This window comes from Pristis pectinata, chromosome 30 (genome assembly GCF_009764475.1).
Source record: "Pristis pectinata isolate sPriPec2 chromosome 30, sPriPec2.1.pri, whole genome shotgun sequence".
In the NCBI taxonomy this organism is placed as follows: domain Eukaryota; kingdom Metazoa; phylum Chordata; class Chondrichthyes; order Rhinopristiformes; family Pristidae; genus Pristis; species Pristis pectinata.
In genome coordinates, this window is record NC_067434.1 from 6,508,551 (window position 1) to 6,529,725 (window position 21,175).

At 46.8% G+C, this 21,175-nt stretch overlaps 1 protein-coding gene across 1 annotated transcript; it reads left to right on the forward strand.

The window, feature by feature from the left end:
- The first annotated feature begins 223 nt into the window (after positions 1-223).
- On the forward strand, positions 224-18,634 carry si:ch1073-126c3.2 (uncharacterized protein LOC555816 homolog). The gene is made up of 6 exons (XM_052041434.1): positions 224-353; positions 2,166-2,248; positions 7,495-7,609; positions 10,658-10,770; positions 17,412-17,526; positions 17,980-18,634. Exons 1-6 carry the CDS (start codon positions 296-298, stop codon positions 18,153-18,155), a joined length of 660 nt encoding a protein of 219 aa, XP_051897394.1. The 5' UTR covers positions 224-295; the 3' UTR covers positions 18,156-18,634.
- The last annotated feature ends 2,541 nt before the right edge of the window (positions 18,635-21,175 follow it).

Consider the following 21,175-nt stretch of genomic DNA (forward strand, 5'->3'; position numbering starts at 1 on the left):
TACAGACCTGCACTGTTACACTTTCGCAGCTTGGCCATCTCTTCCACGGTAGATCTCTGCCCTTGAGCAATGTGTGTGATCTTCCAGAAGTGAAAACCTCCCCCTCGAAATCAAAGACCACATGGACTTTCCAAATCCATTTTCCTGCATCGAACAATCAATTGTTGAAGGGATTTCTCAACCTGTTTAATGATTAACAGTTTCTTTGCTCTGTCTGTCTCCCAGCCCTGTACAATATAAACGCCAGCCCCCAGAACAAGTCAGGGGTCAGTGAGCGGGAATCAGACAAGCAGACATGGCTCGCACACCTGCCGTCCTCAGACTGGTCGGCTTCATCTGCATTCTCACCCCAGGTACAGTGCGTTTAAACTGGGTCGCTGCAAGCAGCCCTGCAACAAGGGGTGAGGGGGAAAAGGGGGAAGATGGGGTGAGACCTCTGGAACTCTAGAAAGTGCGGGTGAAAACATTACCAGAACAGGAATTGCAATCGGAGCTACTCAGAGGTTTTAGCTTTCTCGGTATCAAGAACAATCCCTATAAAGGGAATTAGGCAGCAGCTTGAGAAAGTCTATAAAGGGTAAAAGATATGAGCAGGAGGGAGAGATTGAATTAATAGCAATTGATTGATTAGGATGCAGGGATCATGACACAGCATTTGCCAGCTATTGCCTCATTGTCAGTGCGTTGGACTCCTACTCAGGTATGTATCCAGGCCAGCCCTGTAGTCATAGAGCTGAACAGCACAGACACAGGCCCTTTGGCCCACCACCTCCATGCTGACCTTTCTGCCCATCTAGAGTAATCACACTTGTCTGCATTAGGTCCATATCCTTCGCTGTTTTGCCTATTTAAGTGCCTGTCTAAATGTCTCTTAAACATAGTGATTGTCTCTGATTCTACCACCTCCTCTGGCAATGGGTTCCTAATATCACACACTCTCCGTGAGGAAAACTTACCCCTCAGATCCCCTTTAAAACCCCTTGGCCTCAAACGCATGTCCTCTTATTTTTTGGTACCCCCACCATGGAAAAGTGTGATGTTCCAGGAGGCCTGCACCGCTACATAAGGGACTTAAACTCAAAGCTGATCACCTCATAATGGCAGGTCCTTGGCACATGAGTTGCACCCTTTCGAAACGTTGTTCTGCATCCGTGTGTGAATTATGGGTCACACAACATGCAGAAGTCACTCAACGTCATGTGAGCATTGAGACCTGTGGACAGCACGTTACATGTTGAAGAGGTCGTACAAGAAGGGTTGGGCTGGCATTAGGTAAAGGAGACCTCACTGAGCTCGTCATCCGATCATCTTATTATCATCATCATTACCCTGTCTTTTGGTTGATGTTCACCATTATGGTTCCGCCCATTAAATAATATGGATGTGGTATGCAATGCATACCCACCACCACCCCCCCAAGTACTGGGAACCACACACACCTCCAACCCCCCACACTCCCCAATCCTCATCACGACTGACCACCACAACCGGTCACACATCACGCCGCAGCGTTCCTCTCCTCAACGCTTCACCTTCCCCCCCAAACCATCCATTCTCTCAACATTGTTCCTTCTGTTGACATCTCAACCCCTTGATATCCTGGACCAACCGTCACACAGTGCAATCCCATTCCTCCACTAATTTTCCTTGTAACCAATTCTCCCCACATTCCCATCAACTCTACCCCAAATACCTCCCACCTACACCAAGGGGAATTTACAGTGACCCTTTAACCCCACAGCTTTGGGATGTGGCATGAGTCTGGAAACTAGAGTTTAATAACAATATTTAAAAGACAGCTGGACAGGTACGTGGATAGGACAAATTTAGAGGGAGATGGGCTTCTTGTCAGCATGGACCAGTTGGACCGAAGTGCCTGCTTCTGTGCTTAGTGACGCTATGAGTCTATGACTAGACTGCAAAAGGTACTGAACTTGCTGTAAAGTACTGTGGATAGGATGGAAGGGAGCAGGAATTGCAAATCTTTGCACGGTAACAGGCACAGGATCAGTATGTATTATAGAGGTTGCAGGTACAGCCCATTAAGTACTATGGCTGTGGTATGCAATGTACTGGATGCATAGTGTATACTATGCATGAGCAAGAGTAGTAAATATTCTGAGACCACTTTTATGAGTTTTGATGAAATAACTTTTTTGCTTTAGGTGCATATGTAATGAAGGATGCTGGCACTTGTCAAAATGCGTTTGGCCTTGATACCTACCTAAACTTTACCAGCGGCCTACAGGTACGAGTTTTATTAGCACATTGAGTACTGATTAGCTTCCTCAGTCAGACCGGGCAAAAAGATCGTTCAGGCATTGGAAGCTGGAGCTGAATTATCAGAAAATGCCATTGGGTATCAACTGGTTCAGTGATTGGGAGGCTTGGAGCTCCACTAATTCAAAAGGCAGAACTGAGGGACTAGTGAGGGAGAACACACTGCCTTTCACCTCGGGGGTATATCTAATATTGGTTGGGAACACTCAAAAGTGTTGCAAGGTGATACCACTTGAAGGATTATGACTATTAATACAAAGGACTAACTGCTCTGTGCTGTTGCAACAATGTTTAGTGTGGGAGGATCCAGAGTCTGTCTGCCTCAGTGGAGGAGGTCACAGGAAGAAATCCTGTCCTGAAATTGTCAGCATTGCTTTTCTTTCATGAAATATCCTGGTTGTTAGCTTGGATTATCAACTATTTTCCAGTCTTAAGTGAGACTTACTGAGACATGGTGTCAGAAGTACTGGTTGATTGAACTGAAATTTAAATACCAAGCCTCCATCAGAACTCCAAATTCCGGGTGTGATCCCACCCAGTTGAGATAAACATAGAACAGCATGACTTAAGTTGGGATTTTGTAATGTTCGTAGGTGTATATAACATTACATGTACTATCAGTCCAGAGAGATTTAACAATAGGACATCCTTTGGTGAAAGCAGCTATTGTCAAGCCGACAGCAGAGTCTGGAACAAGAAAGCTTCAAGGTCATACCAAGTGATATACCAAGTTCTTAAAGGTACACACATATTTATATTTACCAAATTGTTTTCCCTTTAAAAAAGATAATGAACCCATGCAGACCATTACCTATTTACAAACATTGACTTACATCGACAGATAACTATCTACATTTTTGAATTTATGCTATCAACTAATTATTTACATAAAATGTCCACATATATAATTGTCCGAGGCGCAGAAAGATATGAACCTAATGTGGGTAAATGGGATTGGTGTAGATAGGTATACAGGCAGCATGGGGATGATGGGCTGAAGGGCCTGTTTCTGTTACGTATGGACTCCATGACTCAAATGACTGTACAGTTATCAAATATAAATATGCTCATTTCATAGATTCATCTACAGGTTCCTCACTGCCAGATGTACTTAACATCTCCATAATTGTCACATTAATGTTAATTATCTCCAGAACTTTAAGCACTATATGAAGTACACAGATTACATAAACAACACATACATCTAATAGTCCTAATTAATAACTACAACCAATCCAATTATACAACGTATCTGGTACACTACCAAAGAGCGTGACTTGACAATAACAGTCTCTGGTTGCCTTTTAGCACTCCTTATCTTCTCTTTCTTGTCCTCACATTGTCTTACATGTAGACTTTCCTTCTTTTCCATTTCCAAACATGTTTCTCCCCCTTACTTTTTTCCCTTTTTGGACCCATCCACTGCTTTTCCCTCTGAAGCCTGTATCTTGGGCTCTGCCTCTGCACTGTAGTCCACTCTACCTACAGTCTTGCTGTGCTAACGCACAGCACTCTGAGAGCACCCATGGTCCACGAATAACCTCAGGTGTGGTCTTCCATTGCCCAAAAAATGAATGCTTCATTTACCGCGATGCCTTGTTCATGAACAAAGTGATCTCAATGTGAAGTTCCCGAAGCAACATTGATCACTGAGTGGTGCTAACCTGAATAATGGAAGTCAGGTAACAACAGAAACGTTGGAAGAACTCAGCCAGTCAAGCAGCATCTGTGGAAAGAGACACCAGTCAATGTTTCAGATCAGCGATCTTTCCTCAGAGCTGGGGGGAGAGTAGAGGGGTTGTGGGTTTCAAACTGGAACTCTGTAATTTTATTTGTTTTCCATTAATGCAAGTCATGGACTTGTATCAATCTCTGTCAACAGATTTTTTTTGCACCAAGGCTTCTGGATGTAAACTTCTTCTAGTCTCCACCCTATGAAAGCTTCTAACACTGCCTCCACTGGCAGAGTCCATATTAGTTTTGGCCCAGTCTCACCAATCTGCTGCTCTGCTCTTTTTCCCAACTGGTGGTGCTTGTTTTCTTGTTCAAGTCTTCCTTTGGCTCTGCAGCTCTCCATTTTGTCTTCCTCATCATTTCCATTTTGGAACTGAATTTCGGAGGTGCAAAGAGACTTGGGAGTCCTAGTGCAGGATTCCCTAAAGGTGAACTTCCAGGTTGAGTCGGTAGTAAGGAAGCCAAATGCAATGTTAGCATTCATTTCGAGAGGACTAGAATATAAAAGCAAGGACGTAATGCTGAGGCTTTATAAGGTGTTGGTCAGACCACATTTGGAGTATTGTGATCAGTTTTGAGCCCCGTATCTAAGGAAGGATGTGCTGGCATTGGAGACGGTCCAGAGGAGGTTTACAAGATGATCCCGGGAATGAGAGGATTAGCACATGAGGAGCGTTTGATGGCTCTGGGCCTGTACTCATTGGAGTTTAGAAGGATCTCAGTGAAACCTGCCGAATATTGAAAGGCCGGGATAGAGTGGACATGGAGAGGATGTTTCCAGTAGTGGGAGAGTCCACGACCAGAGGGCACAGCCTCAGAATAGAAGGATGTCCCTTTAGAACAGAGATGAGGAGGAATTTCTTCAGCCAGAGGGTGGTGAATCTGTGGAATTCATTGCCACAGACGGCTGTGGAGGCCAAGTCATTGGGTATATTTAAAGTGGAGATTGATAGGTTCTTGATTAGTTAGGGCGTCAAAGGTTATGGGGAGAAGGCAGGAGAATGGGGTTGAGAGGGAAAAATAAATCAGCCATGATCGAATGGCAGAGCAGACTCGAAGGGCTGAATGGCCTAATTCTGCTCCCATGTCTAATGGTCTTATGGAATCTTCCCTGCCAAACCCACGATCTCTACCAACTAGAAGGACAAAGGGCAGCAAAACCATGGGGAACACCACCCCCTGGAAGTTGCCCTCCAAGGCACACACCATCCTGACCTGGAAATATATTGCCGTTCCTTCACCGTTGCTGGGTCAAAATCCTGGAACTCCCTCCCTCACAACACTGTGGGTACACCCACACCTCAAGGACTGTAGCGGTTCAAGAAGGCAGCTCACCGCCACCTTCTCAAAGGACGTGCAATTAAGTGCTGGCTCAGCCTGCGAAGCTCACAACCCTTGAATGAATAAAACAAAAGATCTGAATTCTGAGTCTAAATCCTGAAGTTGACCTCCCAGCAGCATTTCATGAGCACCTTCACCAGGACTGGGGTGCTTCACGAAGACAGCTCATTCCAGCCTTTTCAAGGACACTTAAGGATGGACAATGAATGCCAGCCAAGGCCACAGAGTCCAGAATTGCTCCTGCACAGCAGAAGCCCATCAAGGTCATGCCAGTGTTTTGCAAGAGCAAACTTGTTAGCCCCGTGTCCTGCCTCTTTCCCTGTATCCCTGAAATTAATTTTTCAAGAACACATTGACTTCCTTTTTGAACTGAACCATCACAGCCTTAGACAGTCTATTCCAAATCACAGAAATTCACTGCAATTTCCATGTTGTTAAGTACAGCTCCAATGGAAATGCTGATCAGAGTCTGATGTGCTCAGTGACCCTGACTGGAGATTATCCAAACCTTAAGGAGAAGCAATTACGGCTTTTCCATCAGGATAAGAGAGCAGACGAAGAGAAAGCCTGAACAGCTCTGCATGGATTTTTTCCAAACTCTTTCACCACAATGCCCCATACCCCTGCACAGGACCGTCCTGAAATTGTTGAAACTCCTGAAACCCTCCCTTGCTATTCACAACCATTCCATGGCATTTGCCAGCAAGTCCTTACCATCGTGGACTCCATCCCCACACATCTGGCAACAGAAGCCTGAGAGAGGAAGAAGTAAAGTTGTCTGAAGTCACCAAGTTCTCAGCCCACAGTGTGGAAGCATCTCACCATATATAGGTGAGCAGCTGTGGTCAATGGACAGAGGCACAACCTTAAAACTTGAACTCATCCATTTGGAAATGATGTCAGAGAACACCCAAGGATTCATAGAGTCTCTCTGCTGTTCTGGTTCAGCCTCAATGAAAATATTGAAAACTGAGATTAATAAATTTTCCAGGCAATGATTTTCAGAATCATCAAGGAGGTTAGATGGTCAAAATATTGGTTAGGCTTGATCTAACTGATGGAATGCTGTTGAGGGGCTGAATGGCCTCCACTTGTTGCTATATTCCTCTAATGATATGAATAGGATATAGTCCACCCTCAATAAGAACATCTCATCCCAGACAATATGAGACTCTGTTTCTCCAATGCCACAATCCATGGGGATGGAGCCTTAACATGTCCACTCTGTGCACTTCAGTCATCGCGGTTAATAACTAGTGACTCATAGAGGTATTGTAGAGTTGGCATTTTGCCAACTGAGCAAATATGCAAACCTGTTCTGTCCTCCTGGCTCTACCCTCTAGCGCTGATTAATTTGGTGAAACTCCCTCTTTTATGTATCCTTGCATAATATATTCATTGTAACCAGATGTCACATGATGATTTAAAGAAGCTTGTCTCTCAATCTCTGCACAGACTTGAGTTGATTCATTCTCTGCAGCATTACCTGGCAGCACAGTGGCACAGCTGGTATAGCCACTGCCCCTCTGCGTCAGAGACTCGGGTTCAATCCTGACCTCCGGTGCTGTCTGTGTGGAGCCCGCACGTTCTCCCTGTGATTAATGTAGAATTTGTGTGAATGGGTGGTTGATGGCTGGCGTGGACTGGGTGGGTCGAAGAGCCTCTTTCTGTGCTGTATGACTCGATGAACAGTTCCCTTGTTCAGACAGGGAGCGAGAAGAGGTGCCTCCAAGTACGTTGGCAGTTCAAAGCCCATGGTCACTTCGAGTTACAGAGCGGAAACAGTCCCTTCAGCCCACTGAGTCCGTGCCAACCACCCACCACCCATTTACACTAATCCGACATTACTCTCATCTTTTATTCTCTCCACATTCTCATCAACTCCCCCCAGATTCTACCCCTCACCTACATACTCTTGGGGCAATTTACAGTGGCCAATTATCCTACCAGCCCACACATCGTTGGGATGTTGGAGAAAACCATAACACCTGGTGGAAACTCATATGGTCACAGGAAGAATGTGCAAACTCCACCCAGACAGCTCCTGAGGTCAGGTTCGAACTCAGGTCTCTGGATCTGTGAGGCGGAGGCTCTACATCTACATCCTACATCTGACATTGTTTCTCACTCCCTCTACAGTCATTCATCAACTGTACTAACCAGTTCATCAAGGAGTTGGAGCCCGCGAAGCGCAGTGAACTCTACAGGCTGTTGCAGACTGCTGCTGACAACCTGAGGTCCATCCATAGAAAAGGTACCAACCTTTACTTCCATGAAATTCCAGTGTCTGAACCCTGGTGATCCAGCCCATTGCTACCTGCACCTGTGTCCCTCACTCCTTGTTGCATTCAGTTGGGACGGGCCAACCTTTTCGTATTGTCTCTCTGATAAATTTAAGTCAGAGCACCCAATGTCCTTTTGGAACAGCAACTTAATGGGACGTGGGTTGAGCTTTGAATGAGGGACAAGGTTCTGTGGTTCTCATCTTTGTATTCAACCTAAACCAACCAAAAAGGTGAGAGGCATTACTGCCAGTGCAGTAACTTCATGAGTTCTCCATCTCCACATTATCCAAATAGAGAAATATTCTGCTTTTAAGCTGGGATGTTACGAGAGCTGACCGATGCAAGAGTGCATCCAGTGTGAGATTAGGCCAGGAACTGCTCCCATCACTCTCTCCGTACATTGAGGGTCACAGCTGTTTCGGTGAAAGCTGGCAGCTCCATCCCCTCCTCTCTGCCTCATTTTACAGATCGTTTCAAATCGGACAGAATCGCTCATGCAGTCAGGTACAAGGTAGATTTCGCTGATCACAAAATCTTTCACCTTAGTCAACCAGTCATATAGACCACTACAGCAGAGAAACAGGCCCTTTGGCCCATCTAGTCCATGCTAATCTGATCTTCTGCCTAGTCCCATCTACCTGCACCCTGACCATATCCCTCTAAACCCCTTCCATCCATGTACCTATCCAAACTTCTCTTCACTCTGGAAATCTGGAGGCCTTTGTGGAAAAGAGGACGCAATGGGCCAGATCATGCCAATGAGAGCATCATCAGGAGCCCGCCAACTCCCATTGCTTTTTCAAACACACCGCCTGCAATCCACTTTCCGTAAAGACTCCATTCCATCCTCCCAGTCTCTGTGTTGTATCTGCTCTGATGAGACGGCGCGCCAGTGTCTTCCTTTCCCCTTAACCATGGCTTCCCCTCTACCATCGCCGACAGGACTCTTCATCTTATCATCTCTATCTCCTGCGCTTCTGCTCTCAACCCCTCTCCCCCCAGCTAGTACACAGATAGGTTTGCCTTTATCTTCACTTTCCAACCCACCAAGCCTCCACATTCAACCAGTCATCCTCCATAATTTCCATCTTCTCCAATGAGATTCCATCATCAGATGTATCTTCTCTCTCCTCCCCTTTCGTCATTCCGAAGTGCCTCTTCCCTCTTCAGCTCCCTGCTCCATCTTCACCAACCGCTCCCTATCTCACCACTTTCCCACGCAGCTGTAGGAGGTGGTACACCTGCCCTTTGCTTCTTCCATCCCCACAGTCCAGAGGTCACAATATGGTCCCCCCTACATTGGAAAAACCAGGCACAGATTAAGTGACCACTTTGCAGAACGTCCTCGTTCAGTCCTCAAGAGGGACCATGAGTTTCCAATCATCCTTACTTTAATTCTCTGTCCCATTCCCAATACGACCCCTCCAACTTCCCATATTGTTCCAGCGTAAGCTCAAGGAATAGCATACATCTTCCAACTAGGCACATTACATCCCTTGGAACTTAACACTGAGTTTAATAATTGCAGGTAAGCCCCCTTTTCTCCACTGACGTGGATGTACTTTGGTCTCAAATTGTTAAGTTTCAGATTGTTTCCGTATCATTTTGTTCCAAAAACTAGTTTGTAAAGTAATTGTTACTTCAACAACTTTGGTCTGCCCCACCACTGATATTCCCTCCGTTCTCTTCTCCCTCTGTGACTGTGACTCTTGTCTTCTCATTTTTTTCTAATTTGGTGAAAGGATCCCCGACCCAAAATATTAACTGCAGTTCTCTCCCCAGAGGTGCTGCCTGATCTGCTGAGAGCTTCTAGCATTCTCTGTCTTCATTTTGAATTTCCAGCATCTGCAGTATTTTTTGCTTTTTGATTTGTATTTTGACACATTTATCTTGAAGCTACTTCTACAGTGGCACAATACAGAGCAATTCTGATAATCCAGCACCTTCTGGATATTGGAGGTTCCAGACTGACAGGTTTTCCAGAACTTTGGATATTACACTGATTAATACCCTAAAACACTTTTAATTCACTCTTTTTTAAATGATACACAAATATAATACATTTTCCAGTGAAGCTCTTGAATCTAAAGGGAGTGCAGGAAACAGAGCCCCAGGGAGAGTAAGGGGAGGAGGGAACCAGGGCTGTGGCAGGATTAAAGGGAGCGCAGGAACTAATATTTCCTGACTTGGAAGTGTCTCAGTGCCGTTGGTTCAGAGTCCTGGAACTCCCTCCCTAACAACACTGTGGGTACACCCACACCTCAAGGACCGCAGTGGTTCTAGAAGGCAGCTCGCCACCACCTTCTCAAAGGCAACAAGGGACGGGCAATTAAATGCTGGCTCAGCCTGCGAAGCCCACATCCCTTGAATGAATATAAGAAAAAAGAAATGGGGCTCCGGTGAGATTAAAAGGAGTTCAGGAAATGGGCCCCAATGGGTTTAAAGGGAGAGTGGGAACCAGTGCCCTGTGAGTTTAATAGGGGCACAGGAACTGGGGCCCTGGTGAGATTGAAGAGAGCACGGGAACTGGGGCTCTGGTGAGATTGAAGGGAGCACGGGAACTGGGGCTCTGGTGAGATTGAAGGGAGCACGGGAACTGGGGCTCTGGTGAGATTGAAGGGAGCACGGGAACTGGGGCTCTGGTGATATTGAAGGGAGCACGGGAACTGGGGCTCTGGTGAGATTGAAGGGAGCACGGGAACTGGGGCTCTGGTGAGATTGAAGGGAGCACGGGAACTGGGGCTCTGGTGAGATTGAAGGGAGCACGGGAACTGGGGCTCTGGTGAGATTGAAAGGAGCACGGGAACTGGGGCTCTGGTGAGATTGAAGGGAGCACGGGAACTGGGGCTCTGGTGAGATTGAAGGGAGCACGGGAACTGGGGCTCTGCTGAGCCAAGCACCAAACCATCGGAATTTCCAAACAGTCGGATAGCGGATTATCAGAGTTTGGCTAATTTGGTGCAGAATCTCTTGCCCTTTCTAAGTTTGCAAATGCAATATTTGTGCTTCCTTTAAAGATTGTCAGGGTGTCATCCCCAGGAACTGCAGCTCACCCATTGTTCCCACTGGCGGTGGCCTGGTATGTCTCACCCTGAACAAGACCCGCTATTGCAAGCCGATGTGTAACAAGGTAGGGAATCCGTGCCGCGCACAGCGTGAACTTTAGCCGCCTCGGTGAGTGTTCTCGACCTTCATCGCTCTCTCGCCTGCATCAGTGATGCATGGCAACTCCGCAGACCACGGGTGTCAACTCTCCTGGTCGTTCACTCAGTGATACCTTCTTCGTGTGTAACTGTCTGCTCCCAGGCACACGTCATTGTTAGTGTGATCGCTCAGTAGCATGGAGGGAACCAATGGCCTTTCAGGAAGTAGTCCTTCAGATCAAAGTCATTTAAGATGCTCACTTAGGCTGTTGTCTTTGGTGAGTAAACTTTAGAGTCATCCAAACTCAGAAACAGGCCTTTCAGCCGAATGTAACACACAGAATGCTGGAGGAACTCAGCAGGTCAGGCAGCGTCTGTGGAGGGAGATGAACAGTCGACGTTTCAGGTCGAGACCCTTCATCGGGACTGGAAAGGAAGAGGGCAGAAGCCAGAATAAAAGGGCGTGGGGAGGGGGAGGTGCACGAGCTGGCAGGTGATAGGTGAGTCCAAGTAGGTGGGACGGGGCAGGGGTAAAAGGGAGTGATGTGAGAAGCTGAGACGTGATAGGTGGAAGAGACAAAAGGCTGAAGAAGGAGGAATCTGATAGGAGAGGACAGTTGACCATGGAATAAAGGGAAGGAGGTGGGGAGGTCGTGAGGGTGGGGGAGGAGAAAGAGAAGGGGTGAAGGGGCCACAGGAATGAGGGAAAGCAAGTGGGGGGAGGAAAACAGTGGGGAGGGGTTACCGGAAATCAATGTTGATGCCGTTGGGTTGGAGACTGAATATAAGGTGTTGCTCCTCCAGCCTGCGTCTGGCCTCAGCGTGACAGTAGAGGAGACCGTGGACAGACATGTCAGTGTGGGTAGTCTGCACCAGCCATCAAGCACAGAAAGCTTACATTAATGCCATTTTATTCTCCCAACTTTCTCACAAACTCCCTCCAGAATTCTACCACACATCGGGGGCGATTTACGGCTGCCAATTAACCTACCAACCAGCACATCTTTGGGACGTGGAAGGAACCCAGAGAACCAGGGGGGGAAACCTTTGTGGTCACAGGGAGAACGTGCAACCTCCACACAGACAGCACCCAAAGTCAGGATTGAACCTGGGCCTCTGGAGCTCTGAGGTAGCAGCTCTATTAACTGGGCTACTGTACCATCCTGTCACCAACCTTACGTAGAGTCATAAAGTTATACAGCATGGAAACAGGCTCTTCAGCCCATCTGGTCCAGGCCGACCCAGATTCCCATCTAAGCTAGTCCCAATTGCTCGCTTTTGGCCCATATCCCTCTAAACCTTTCCGATCCATGTACCTGTCCAAGTACCTATTGAATATTATTAATGTACCTGCCTCAACCACTTCCTCTGGCAGCTCATTCCAGATACTGACCACACTCTGGCTGAAAAAGTTGCCCCTCAGATAGCACCACTTCAAGCTTAGTTAATCTGTAAAGTACTTTGGGACCACTGAGGCTGTGATAGATGCTATATAAATGTAGGAAAAAGGTGCCTACATCTGATATTGGGAATCAGAGGAGAGTGTATAGGAAGGAAATGATGTCTCTTCTTATTGATCCAGGTTAGGCCTCCAGGATTAAGATGTTTCCTTTAGAGGCAACCTGAAACTGAACAACTAGAGAGCTAGAAGGGTTTGGAGTCAAGTCGGACAGAGAAACACTAGTAAAGGGAGCAGCAGAAAAAATGAGAGAAAATCGAGGATTGTGTGATCAGCTTACGGCAGTGCTCCCACCTGGATCTCCATTTCCCTGCGCCCCACAGCTACCTCTGCCTCCCTCAGGAGATCATGTGGTTACAGCTGGGTCAGAGCACACACAGTTGCATCACACCCCAATTGGTGGGCTCGAAGGTTGTTTTCTTCCAATCACAAATCGGAATAAATGTTTGAGGATTTGGAATGTGAGGTCTCCTGACGTTCATAGATGCACACTTGCCCAGAGGAGTCATTCATCGAATTAGTCAGTGAGGAGGATACTGGTTGACTTCCCCTTTCCACAGTTGAGTGAAAGGGGAGAGGGGGACAGAGGTCAGAAGTTGAATAGACTAGGCCTGTGTTCTCTAGAACATTGAAAAACGAGAGGAGATCTCATTGAGACATACAAACCTTTCATCCTAAGCTCTCCTTCGAACCTTGATCTCCCTCTCTCCTCTTCGCTCAAAAACACCAGGCAGGCAGCTTCACCCCATACCCGGTCAATGACATGAGTATCTCTGAAGGACAGCCTTGCATCAAAGTGGGCGTTGTGGGGAATCACACCTTGTTCCCCTGCCAGAGGAAGTGGTAGTGACGGGTACGGTCACAACATTTGGACAGGTCCACGGATAGGAAAGGTTTAGAGGGATATGGGCCAAACGCAGGCAAATGGGACTGGCTTGGTCAGGTAACTTGGTCAGCATGGATGAGTTGGGCCAAAGGGCCTGCTTCCTTGCTGCATAACTCTATGGAAGGCTGTGTGTGATATAGCAAGAAAGAGCATAATCTTAGAAATAGAAGCAGGAGAATATCGTCTGACCCTTCAAGCTTGCTCCACCATACATCAAGACCATAGCTATCTTCAACCATTTTTTAGCACAATTAAGGGGTGTATTTAAGGCAGAGATTGATAGATCCTTGATTGGTGAGGGGGTTAAGGGTTACAGGGAGAAGGCGGAGGAATGGGGTTAAAAAAATGAGCCATGATTGAATGGTGGAGCAGACTTGATGGGCCAAGTGGCCTGATTCTGCTCCTGTATTTATATCTTATGATCCATCCCCATAGCCACCCATTCCCTTAATATCAAGGACTTCATCCACCTCTGTTCTAAACCATCTCAGTGATTGAACCTCCGCAGCCTCCCAGGGTAAAGAATTCTAAAGAATCACCACCATCTAAAGGAAGAAACTTCACCTCAGTTTGATTCTAAATGGCCAACCCCTTACTCTGAGATGTGACCCCTGGTTCTTGGCTCCTCAGCCAAGGGAACCATCCTCCTGGCATCCGGTCTATTTAGGTGTGCAGGTTAGATCTCCTCTCATTCTTCTAAACTCTACAGAATACAGGCCGAGTTTACTCAACCTCTCCTCCAGTGACAATCCCACCATCCCAAGAATCAGTTGAATGAATCCTCACAGCACTCCCTCTATGTCAGGTCTATCATTTTGTAGGTGAATAGGTCACAACTGTGCACATGCACCTGCAGTGGTCTCACCAGGGCTCTATACAATTGCAGCAACCTTGGTTTCTGATTAACCTGCATCACATTCAAACTCAGTGTAAAAGAAACCAAACTGCTGCATCAAAGCATCTACAGAAGTTTCATGGGAGGTGAATAGAGGTAGAGGGTTCTTCGGTGAGGAAGAACCCAAGTGTGGCAGCAGCTGGTTGGATTGTGGAGAGCTGAAGTTCTCCTGTCTTCGGAAAACGCAAGGAATGTGATTGTCCCATGAAGTGGCCTGAGATTGGAAAAGAGAATGAGGGTCTGTATTGGCGGATGAGTGTACAGAGAATGTGCAAATGAATGGAATTATCTGAAAGAGGTTGGGGTATTTGAGAGGTTGAGTGTTGTCTGGAGGAGAACATGAATAGGGAGGACAAATAAGCCAGGCATGTTATTTTCTGCAGTGACAGATATCACAGGTGATAGTACAGCATCAGAGCAGGTACACTGCTGGAGTGGTACACTACTGTGACTGGTATACTATGGGAGTGGTACACGATAAGGACAGGAATACTACTGGAGTGGTACACTACTCTGAGTGGTATACTACTGGAGTGCTACTCTACCAGAGCAGGGATACCACTGGAGGTATACACTACTGGGACAGGTATACTACTGCAGTGGTGCACTGCCAGGGCATGTATACTACTGGAGTGGTTCACTACCCGGACAGGTGCAGTAGTGGAGTGGTACACAACTAGGGCAGGTATACTAGAGAGACAAAGGACCGCAGATGCTGGAATCTGGATGAAAAACACGATGATGCTGGAGGAACTCAGCAGGCCAGGTAGCATCTGCAGAGAATAGCAGGCGGTCAACGTTTCGGGTCAGGACCCTTCTTCAGGACTGAAGATAGGAAAAGGGGAAGCCCGATATATAGGAGGGAAAAGCAGAGCAGTGATAGGTGGACAAAAGAGGGGAGGTGGGGTGGACACAAGGTGGTGATAGGTAGATGCAGGTAAGAGATGGTGATAGGCAGGTGTGGGGGAGGAGGGGAGAGCAGATCCACCGGGGAACAACCAAAGGCAAGAAGGGAAAGGAAAAAGAGGTAGAAAAAAAGAGACTAGGAAAGGGAAGAAGAGAAGAAGCGCGGTGGGGGGGAGGTCTGTGGAGGGGGGGTGAGGGGATTACTTAAAGTGGGAGAATTCAATGTTCATGCCGTTAGGCTGTAAGATTCCAAGACGGAAAATGAGCTGCTGTTCCTCCAGTTTGCGCTTGGAATTCTCCTGGCAGTGGAGGAGGCCGAGGACTGACATATCAGTGATAGTGTGGGAGGGGGAGTCGAAGTGACCGGCAACGGGGAGATGCAGATCGCGGTTACGGACGGAGTGCAGGTGTTCTGCGAAATGGTCACCTAGTCTGCGTTTGGTCTCACCAATGTAGAGGAGGCCACACTCGGAGCACCGAATGCAGTAGATGATATTAAGGGAGGTGCAGGTGAATCTCTGTCTCACCTGAAAGGACTGTTTGGGTCGCTGGATGGAGGTGATGGAGGTGGTGTAGGGGCAGGTGTTGCACGTACGGCGGGGGCAGTGGAAAGTTCCCGGAGTGAGAGTGAGATGGGTGGGGGGGGAGAGGGAGGAGTGAACTAGGGAATCACGGACAGAGTTGTCCCTGCGAAAGGCAGAAAGGTGTGGGGAGGGGAAGATATGCTTGGTGGTGGGTCCCATTGGAGATGGCGGAAGTGGCGGAAAATGATATGTTGGATACGTAGGCTGGTGGGAAGAAATTTGAGGACAAAGGGTCCCTATCCCTGTGGGAGGGGTGGGGGAGAGAGCAGAGGTGCCAGAAATGGCAGAGATGCGGGTACGAGCTCTCTCGACCGCAGTCGGGGGGAAGCCCCAGCTAGAAAAGAAGTTGGACATCTCGGATGTCCTGGAGTGGAAAACCTCATCATGGGAACAGATGCGGCAGACGAGGAGAGATTGAGAAAAAGGGATCGCGTCCTTGCAAGAGCCAGGGTGGGAGGAGCTGTAATCGAGGTAGCTGTGGGCGTCAGTGGGTTTGTAGAAAATGTCAGTGGATAAGGAATCTCCTGAGATGGAGACAGAAAGATCGAGGAAGGAGTGAGAGGTGTCAGAGATAGTCCAAGTGAATTGGAGAGCTGGGTGAAAATTAGTGGTGAATTTATAAAACTGTCGTGTTCCACACGGGTACAAGAGGTGGCACCAATGCAGTCGTCGATATAGCAGAGAAAGAGTTGAGGAAGGGGGCCGGGGTAGGCTTGGAACAGAGACTGTTCAACGTTATGAAACTGTCGAGTTCAACTGTCAAGTGGTACACTACAAGACAGGTATGCTCCTGGAGTGGTACCCTACTAGGGTGGGTATACTACTAGAGTGGTACACCAGCAGTACAGGTATACTACTGAAGTGGTACACTACCAGGACAGGTATACTAGTGGAGTCTTACACTACCAGGTCAGGTCAGTACTGGAGTGGTACACTACTTGGACAGGTGCAGTATTGAAGTGGTACACCATTCGAATTTCTGCACCTACAGAGTGATTATCCTTTGAGTCAGGTATAGTGCTGTAGTGAGCACACTGCTGGAATGACCGAGGTATTTGTGATGATGGGGATGAGATGATGGCTTTAGCCTCCCTGATGTCCATTTGACTGGTGTTACTGATTCATAACAAGTGTTGCTTCAGCAGCATAACGTGGTCACAGGATCAAGGAAAGAATTGGTGAGATGAGCTTCATTACTGCTGGGATCATGAGACTGTCAAAGGCATGTACATACATACATACATAGGATTATAGTAAGCAAACAAACAGGGAGGCATGAACACACAGGTGTGTGTGGTCAGGTGAAACATCAGGCTTTTACAGTATTGTTCATGAACTCAGTGAAAGTACTTTTGGAACGTGGTCACTGTTACAACATGGGAAACGTGGCAGGCAAGCTGCTCACAGCAAGGGTCACAAACAGCAATGTGACGATGGCCAAATTATCTGTTACAGAGACAGTGGTTGATGGATAATTGATCGGCTGGGACTAATTAACCCCACTGTTCTTCAGAATTGACACACATGTCTGCACTTACACAGCTGTGTGCTTATTACATATATACATAGACACATACACATGGACAGGATGCACACACACACACACACGTGTGCGCGCACACACACACATATGTGTGCACACACGTACACACACATGCACACACCCTTCTATATTAAATTACCTGCCAGTCACAATGAGAAAGAGTAATGAAATGCCTGGGAGATCCCGATGCTGGATGCATGAGATGAGCGTTACCTTGGTGATCCTTGACATTGTGTTCCATACCCTTGACTTGTGAGCTGGACTTTGAGAGCACACAGTACCTGGATACATTGTAGAGGGAGAGGTTTCTTCATGTGGAGATAAACCATCACTAATGTCACTTTACTCTGCACAGGGTTTTGACTTCCAGTTCCTTAGGTTGAGTCGACCGTATGAGAGGTGTGGAGAAGCAACAGAATATAAATGGACCACTCAGTACGTTGGAGGGAATCAGCTGGCTGTCTGCACAGGTGGGTCCCCCAGGCTAACTTTCTGCAGAGGATTTGAACTGAAGATGTCACTGAGGGATATTCCCAGGGACACCGGACATGTGGGAGAGCTGGATGGAGGGGATGGGTCTGTTTTCCCGAGGAGGTGTCCTGACTGAGGTGTACAACTTTGTGAGGATCACTAGTAGGGAGGTTTTCCCCATTTCTAAAACCAGAGGGTGTAAATTTTGGGTAAGGGGTAAGAGTTTTAGAGGGGATATGAGAAAGAAATTGTTCACCCAGAGGGTGGCTGGGATCCAGGACACACTGGAGGCCGTGGAGACAGGTGCTCCCATATATTTGAATCACCAACATGGAGAACCAGTGCATAGCTCAGTGCACATGTTGACTGACTGTTGTTGAAGTCTTCTGGACAGTGAAACCACAGAACAGTGGGCTCACTTCAGCTCATAAATCCATTTGTTCCGTTCACAGAACACCCTACAGCAGTAAGTGCACAACCATCTCATTACTTCCTTGAGCACTGTCGAGATGCACTGTACAACTACAGCCATGAGACTGACATAACTTCAACCTTTGAAAGGGAACTCAAGGAAAAACTCCGAGGGAGAATCAAGAGTAAAAACACCTGCTTATTGTGTGGAGATTAATCCTCCCATCCAACACTGCGGTGTGGGAATCCAGGCATTCTGTATCATAATTACTCAGAATCCACTGAAAACGGCAAAGATCAAGAACATGTCACAACCATATGTTATAACGCTGATTCAGCCTGTGTCATGACTCAGAGCTTCACCATATTACAGTCCTGAGCTTCACCTTATATTACGACTCAGAGCTTCACATTGTATTACATTCCTGAGCTTCACCTTGCATTATATTCTTGAGCTTCACCTAATGTTATAGTCCTAAGCTTCGTCCTGTTTAGAATACTGAACTTTCCCCTTTTCTCCTGTATTATAACAGTGTAAATTGCCTTTCTCTGTATTCTATTGCTGAGACTTCTCCTGCATTACAATCTTGAGTTTTACCCTGTATTCCAATGCCTAGCTTCCTGCTGTATTACATTGCTGAGTCTCCTGTTGGATTATAAAATTAATAAAAGTGTGTCAATGAATTGACCAATGCACCGGTTGCTTTAGTCACTATTTTTATGTAGGTTGTCTCACTAAACAGAAGAATTGAAGTTTTCTTGAACAGATTATCATTGCACATAAGAGAAATAGAAGACAAACTGATGCCTCAGAAGTTTATGTAAATTAGAATTCTTTTAATATTTGGGTTGATTTGTGTCAGCTGCCATTTAGCTGCAGTATCAACTGACTGCCTCTGGGGGGAAGCACCTTCCCTTTAAAACAAAGTGGAGTGCCCAGTGAGTTAAAGGAACAACAGATTGTTTCCTTGTGTCAAAGCAACTGACTGAAGCTGCTCTGTCTCCCCTGTGTACCCACCCCAGGCCTTAGGATCAACCTCTGTTCCAGAAGATGTGAATGCCCTCTGTGACTTGGCCCTCTGATCAATGATTGAAGCAGGCAGCAACGATACCTGTCTCACTTTTTCAATGTGTACTCTCCGGCCGTTCTCGAATCAGAATCAGGTTTATTATCACTGACGTATGTTGTGAAATTTGTTGCTTTGCGGCAGCAGTACAGTGCAAGACATAAAAATTACTATAAGTCACAAAAATAAATAAATAGTGCAAAAGAGGAATAACGAGGTAGTGTTCATGGGATTACGGACCATTCAGAAATCTGATGGCGGAGAGGAAGAAGCTGTCCCTGAATCGTTGAGTGTGGGTCTTCAGGCTCCTGTACCTCCTCCCTGATGGTAGTAATGAGAAGAGGGCATGTCCCAGCTGGTGAGGGTCCTTAGTGATGGATGCCGCCCTCTTGAGGTGTTGCCTCTTGAAGATGTCCACAATGGCGGGGAGGGTTGTGCCCGTGATGGAGCTGGCTGAGTCTACAACCCTCTGCAGCCTCTTTCGATCCTGCACACTGGAGCCTCCATACCAGGCAGTACTGCAACCAGTCAGAATGCTCTCCACCATACATCTATAGAAATTTGCAGGAATCTCTGGTGACATACCAAATCTCAAATTCCTAATGAAGTAAAGCCGCTGGCATGCCTTCTTCATGATTGCATCAATATGTTGGGCCCAAGATAGATCCTCTGAGATGTTGACGCCCAGGAACTTGAAGCTGCTCACCCCTTCAACCGCTGACCCCTCAATGAGTATTGGTGTGTGTTCACTGGTGATCAACCATTCCCAACGGGGATCCGGACTGTAATGTTCTGAACAGTCCTTTATCCGATCTGCCAGAACACTTTGGCTTAATTAAAATTTTAGATGTCATATTTCCTTATGCCACAGAAATGTGAGATATTACAACATATACAGCCCACTGAATTTAGACCATCTCTCAGAGCAATCCCATTCCCCCACATTTGTCCCGGTGACTGTTTTCCCTGACCTGGACTATTGATCTGAACATGAGTTCAAATACTGCCATGGAAATGGAGTAGGTTAAATTCAAATAGCCACACAAGTAAAGAAGGCATATGGTATGCTTGCCTTCATTGGTCAGGGCACTGAGCGTAAGAGTAAGGAAGTCATGTTGCAGCTGTATATAACTTAGATTAGGCCGCACTTGGGGTATTGTTTGCAGGAAGGATGTGGAGGCTTTGGAAAGGGTACAGAAGAGGTTCACCAGGATGCTGCCTTGACTAGAGGGCATGAGCTACAAGGAGAGGTTTGGCAAACTTGGGTTGTTTTCTCTGGAGTGTCGGAGGCTGGGGGGAGACTTGATTGAGGTTTATAAAATTATGAGAGGCATAGACAGGGTAGACGGTCAGAATCGTTTTCCCAGGGAAGAAATGTCAAGTACTAATGGACATGCATTTAAGGTGAGAGGGGGAAAATTTAATGAAGATGTGCAGGGCAAGTTTTTTACAGAGTGGTGGGTGCCTGGAACAAGCACCCAGGGGTGGTGGTGGAAGCAGATACAATAGTAGTGTTTCAGAGGTTGTTAGACAGACACATCGATCGGCAGGGAATGGAGGGATACCGACCATGTACAGGCAGAAGAGATTAGTTTAATTCAGCATCATGTTCCATGCAGACAAGATCAGTTCCTCGATAAATGTTCCTTGATTCCTCAACAATATTAGAGAATTAGAAGACTGGTAAGCAATTTAAAAAAGGCGTAAGGGGTGGACAGAGTAATCACCAAGTTTGGTTGTGGGCAGATCACTGGAAAATAACAAGTTGGATCAGCAGCAGGGAGCAATGATTAACTGTTGTTTGGATGACCAAGAACTTGTTTGCAATAATATTTGTCCAGACTCTACATTGTGAGCCCTGTGGAATCTCACTGGGAACAATGTTCCAGTCAAAAAACACTCATCAAACATCATCCTTGCTTCCTGCCACTGAGTCAACTTTGGATTCAGTTTGCTACTCTCCTAAGAGCTCAGGGGTTCTTACTTTTTTGGCCATAGTACCATGTGGAACTTTATCAAAAGCCTTACTGACGTTCATGTAGACCACATCAAAAGCATTACGTCATCAACCTTCCTTGCTACCTCCTCAAAAATTCAATCAAGGCAGGCATGGGCTTCCCTTAACAAATCCATACGGACTGTCCCTGATTTAACCTGTGTCTTTCTAAAA

Bases quoted from the DNA above. Each gene is read 5' to 3' on its own strand.
- si:ch1073-126c3.2 (XM_052041434.1), top strand. From the start codon at position 296: ATGGCTCGCACACCTGCCGTCCTCAGACTGGTCGGCTTCATCTGCATT. The intron at 7,610-10,657 runs GTACCAACCTTT...CTTCCTTTAAAG, and splicing joins GAGGTCCATCCATAGAAAAG to ATTGTCAGGGTGTCATCCCC. The intron at 17,527-17,979 runs GTGGGTCCCCCA...TTCCGTTCACAG, and splicing joins TCAGCTGGCTGTCTGCACAG to AACACCCTACAGCAGTAAGT.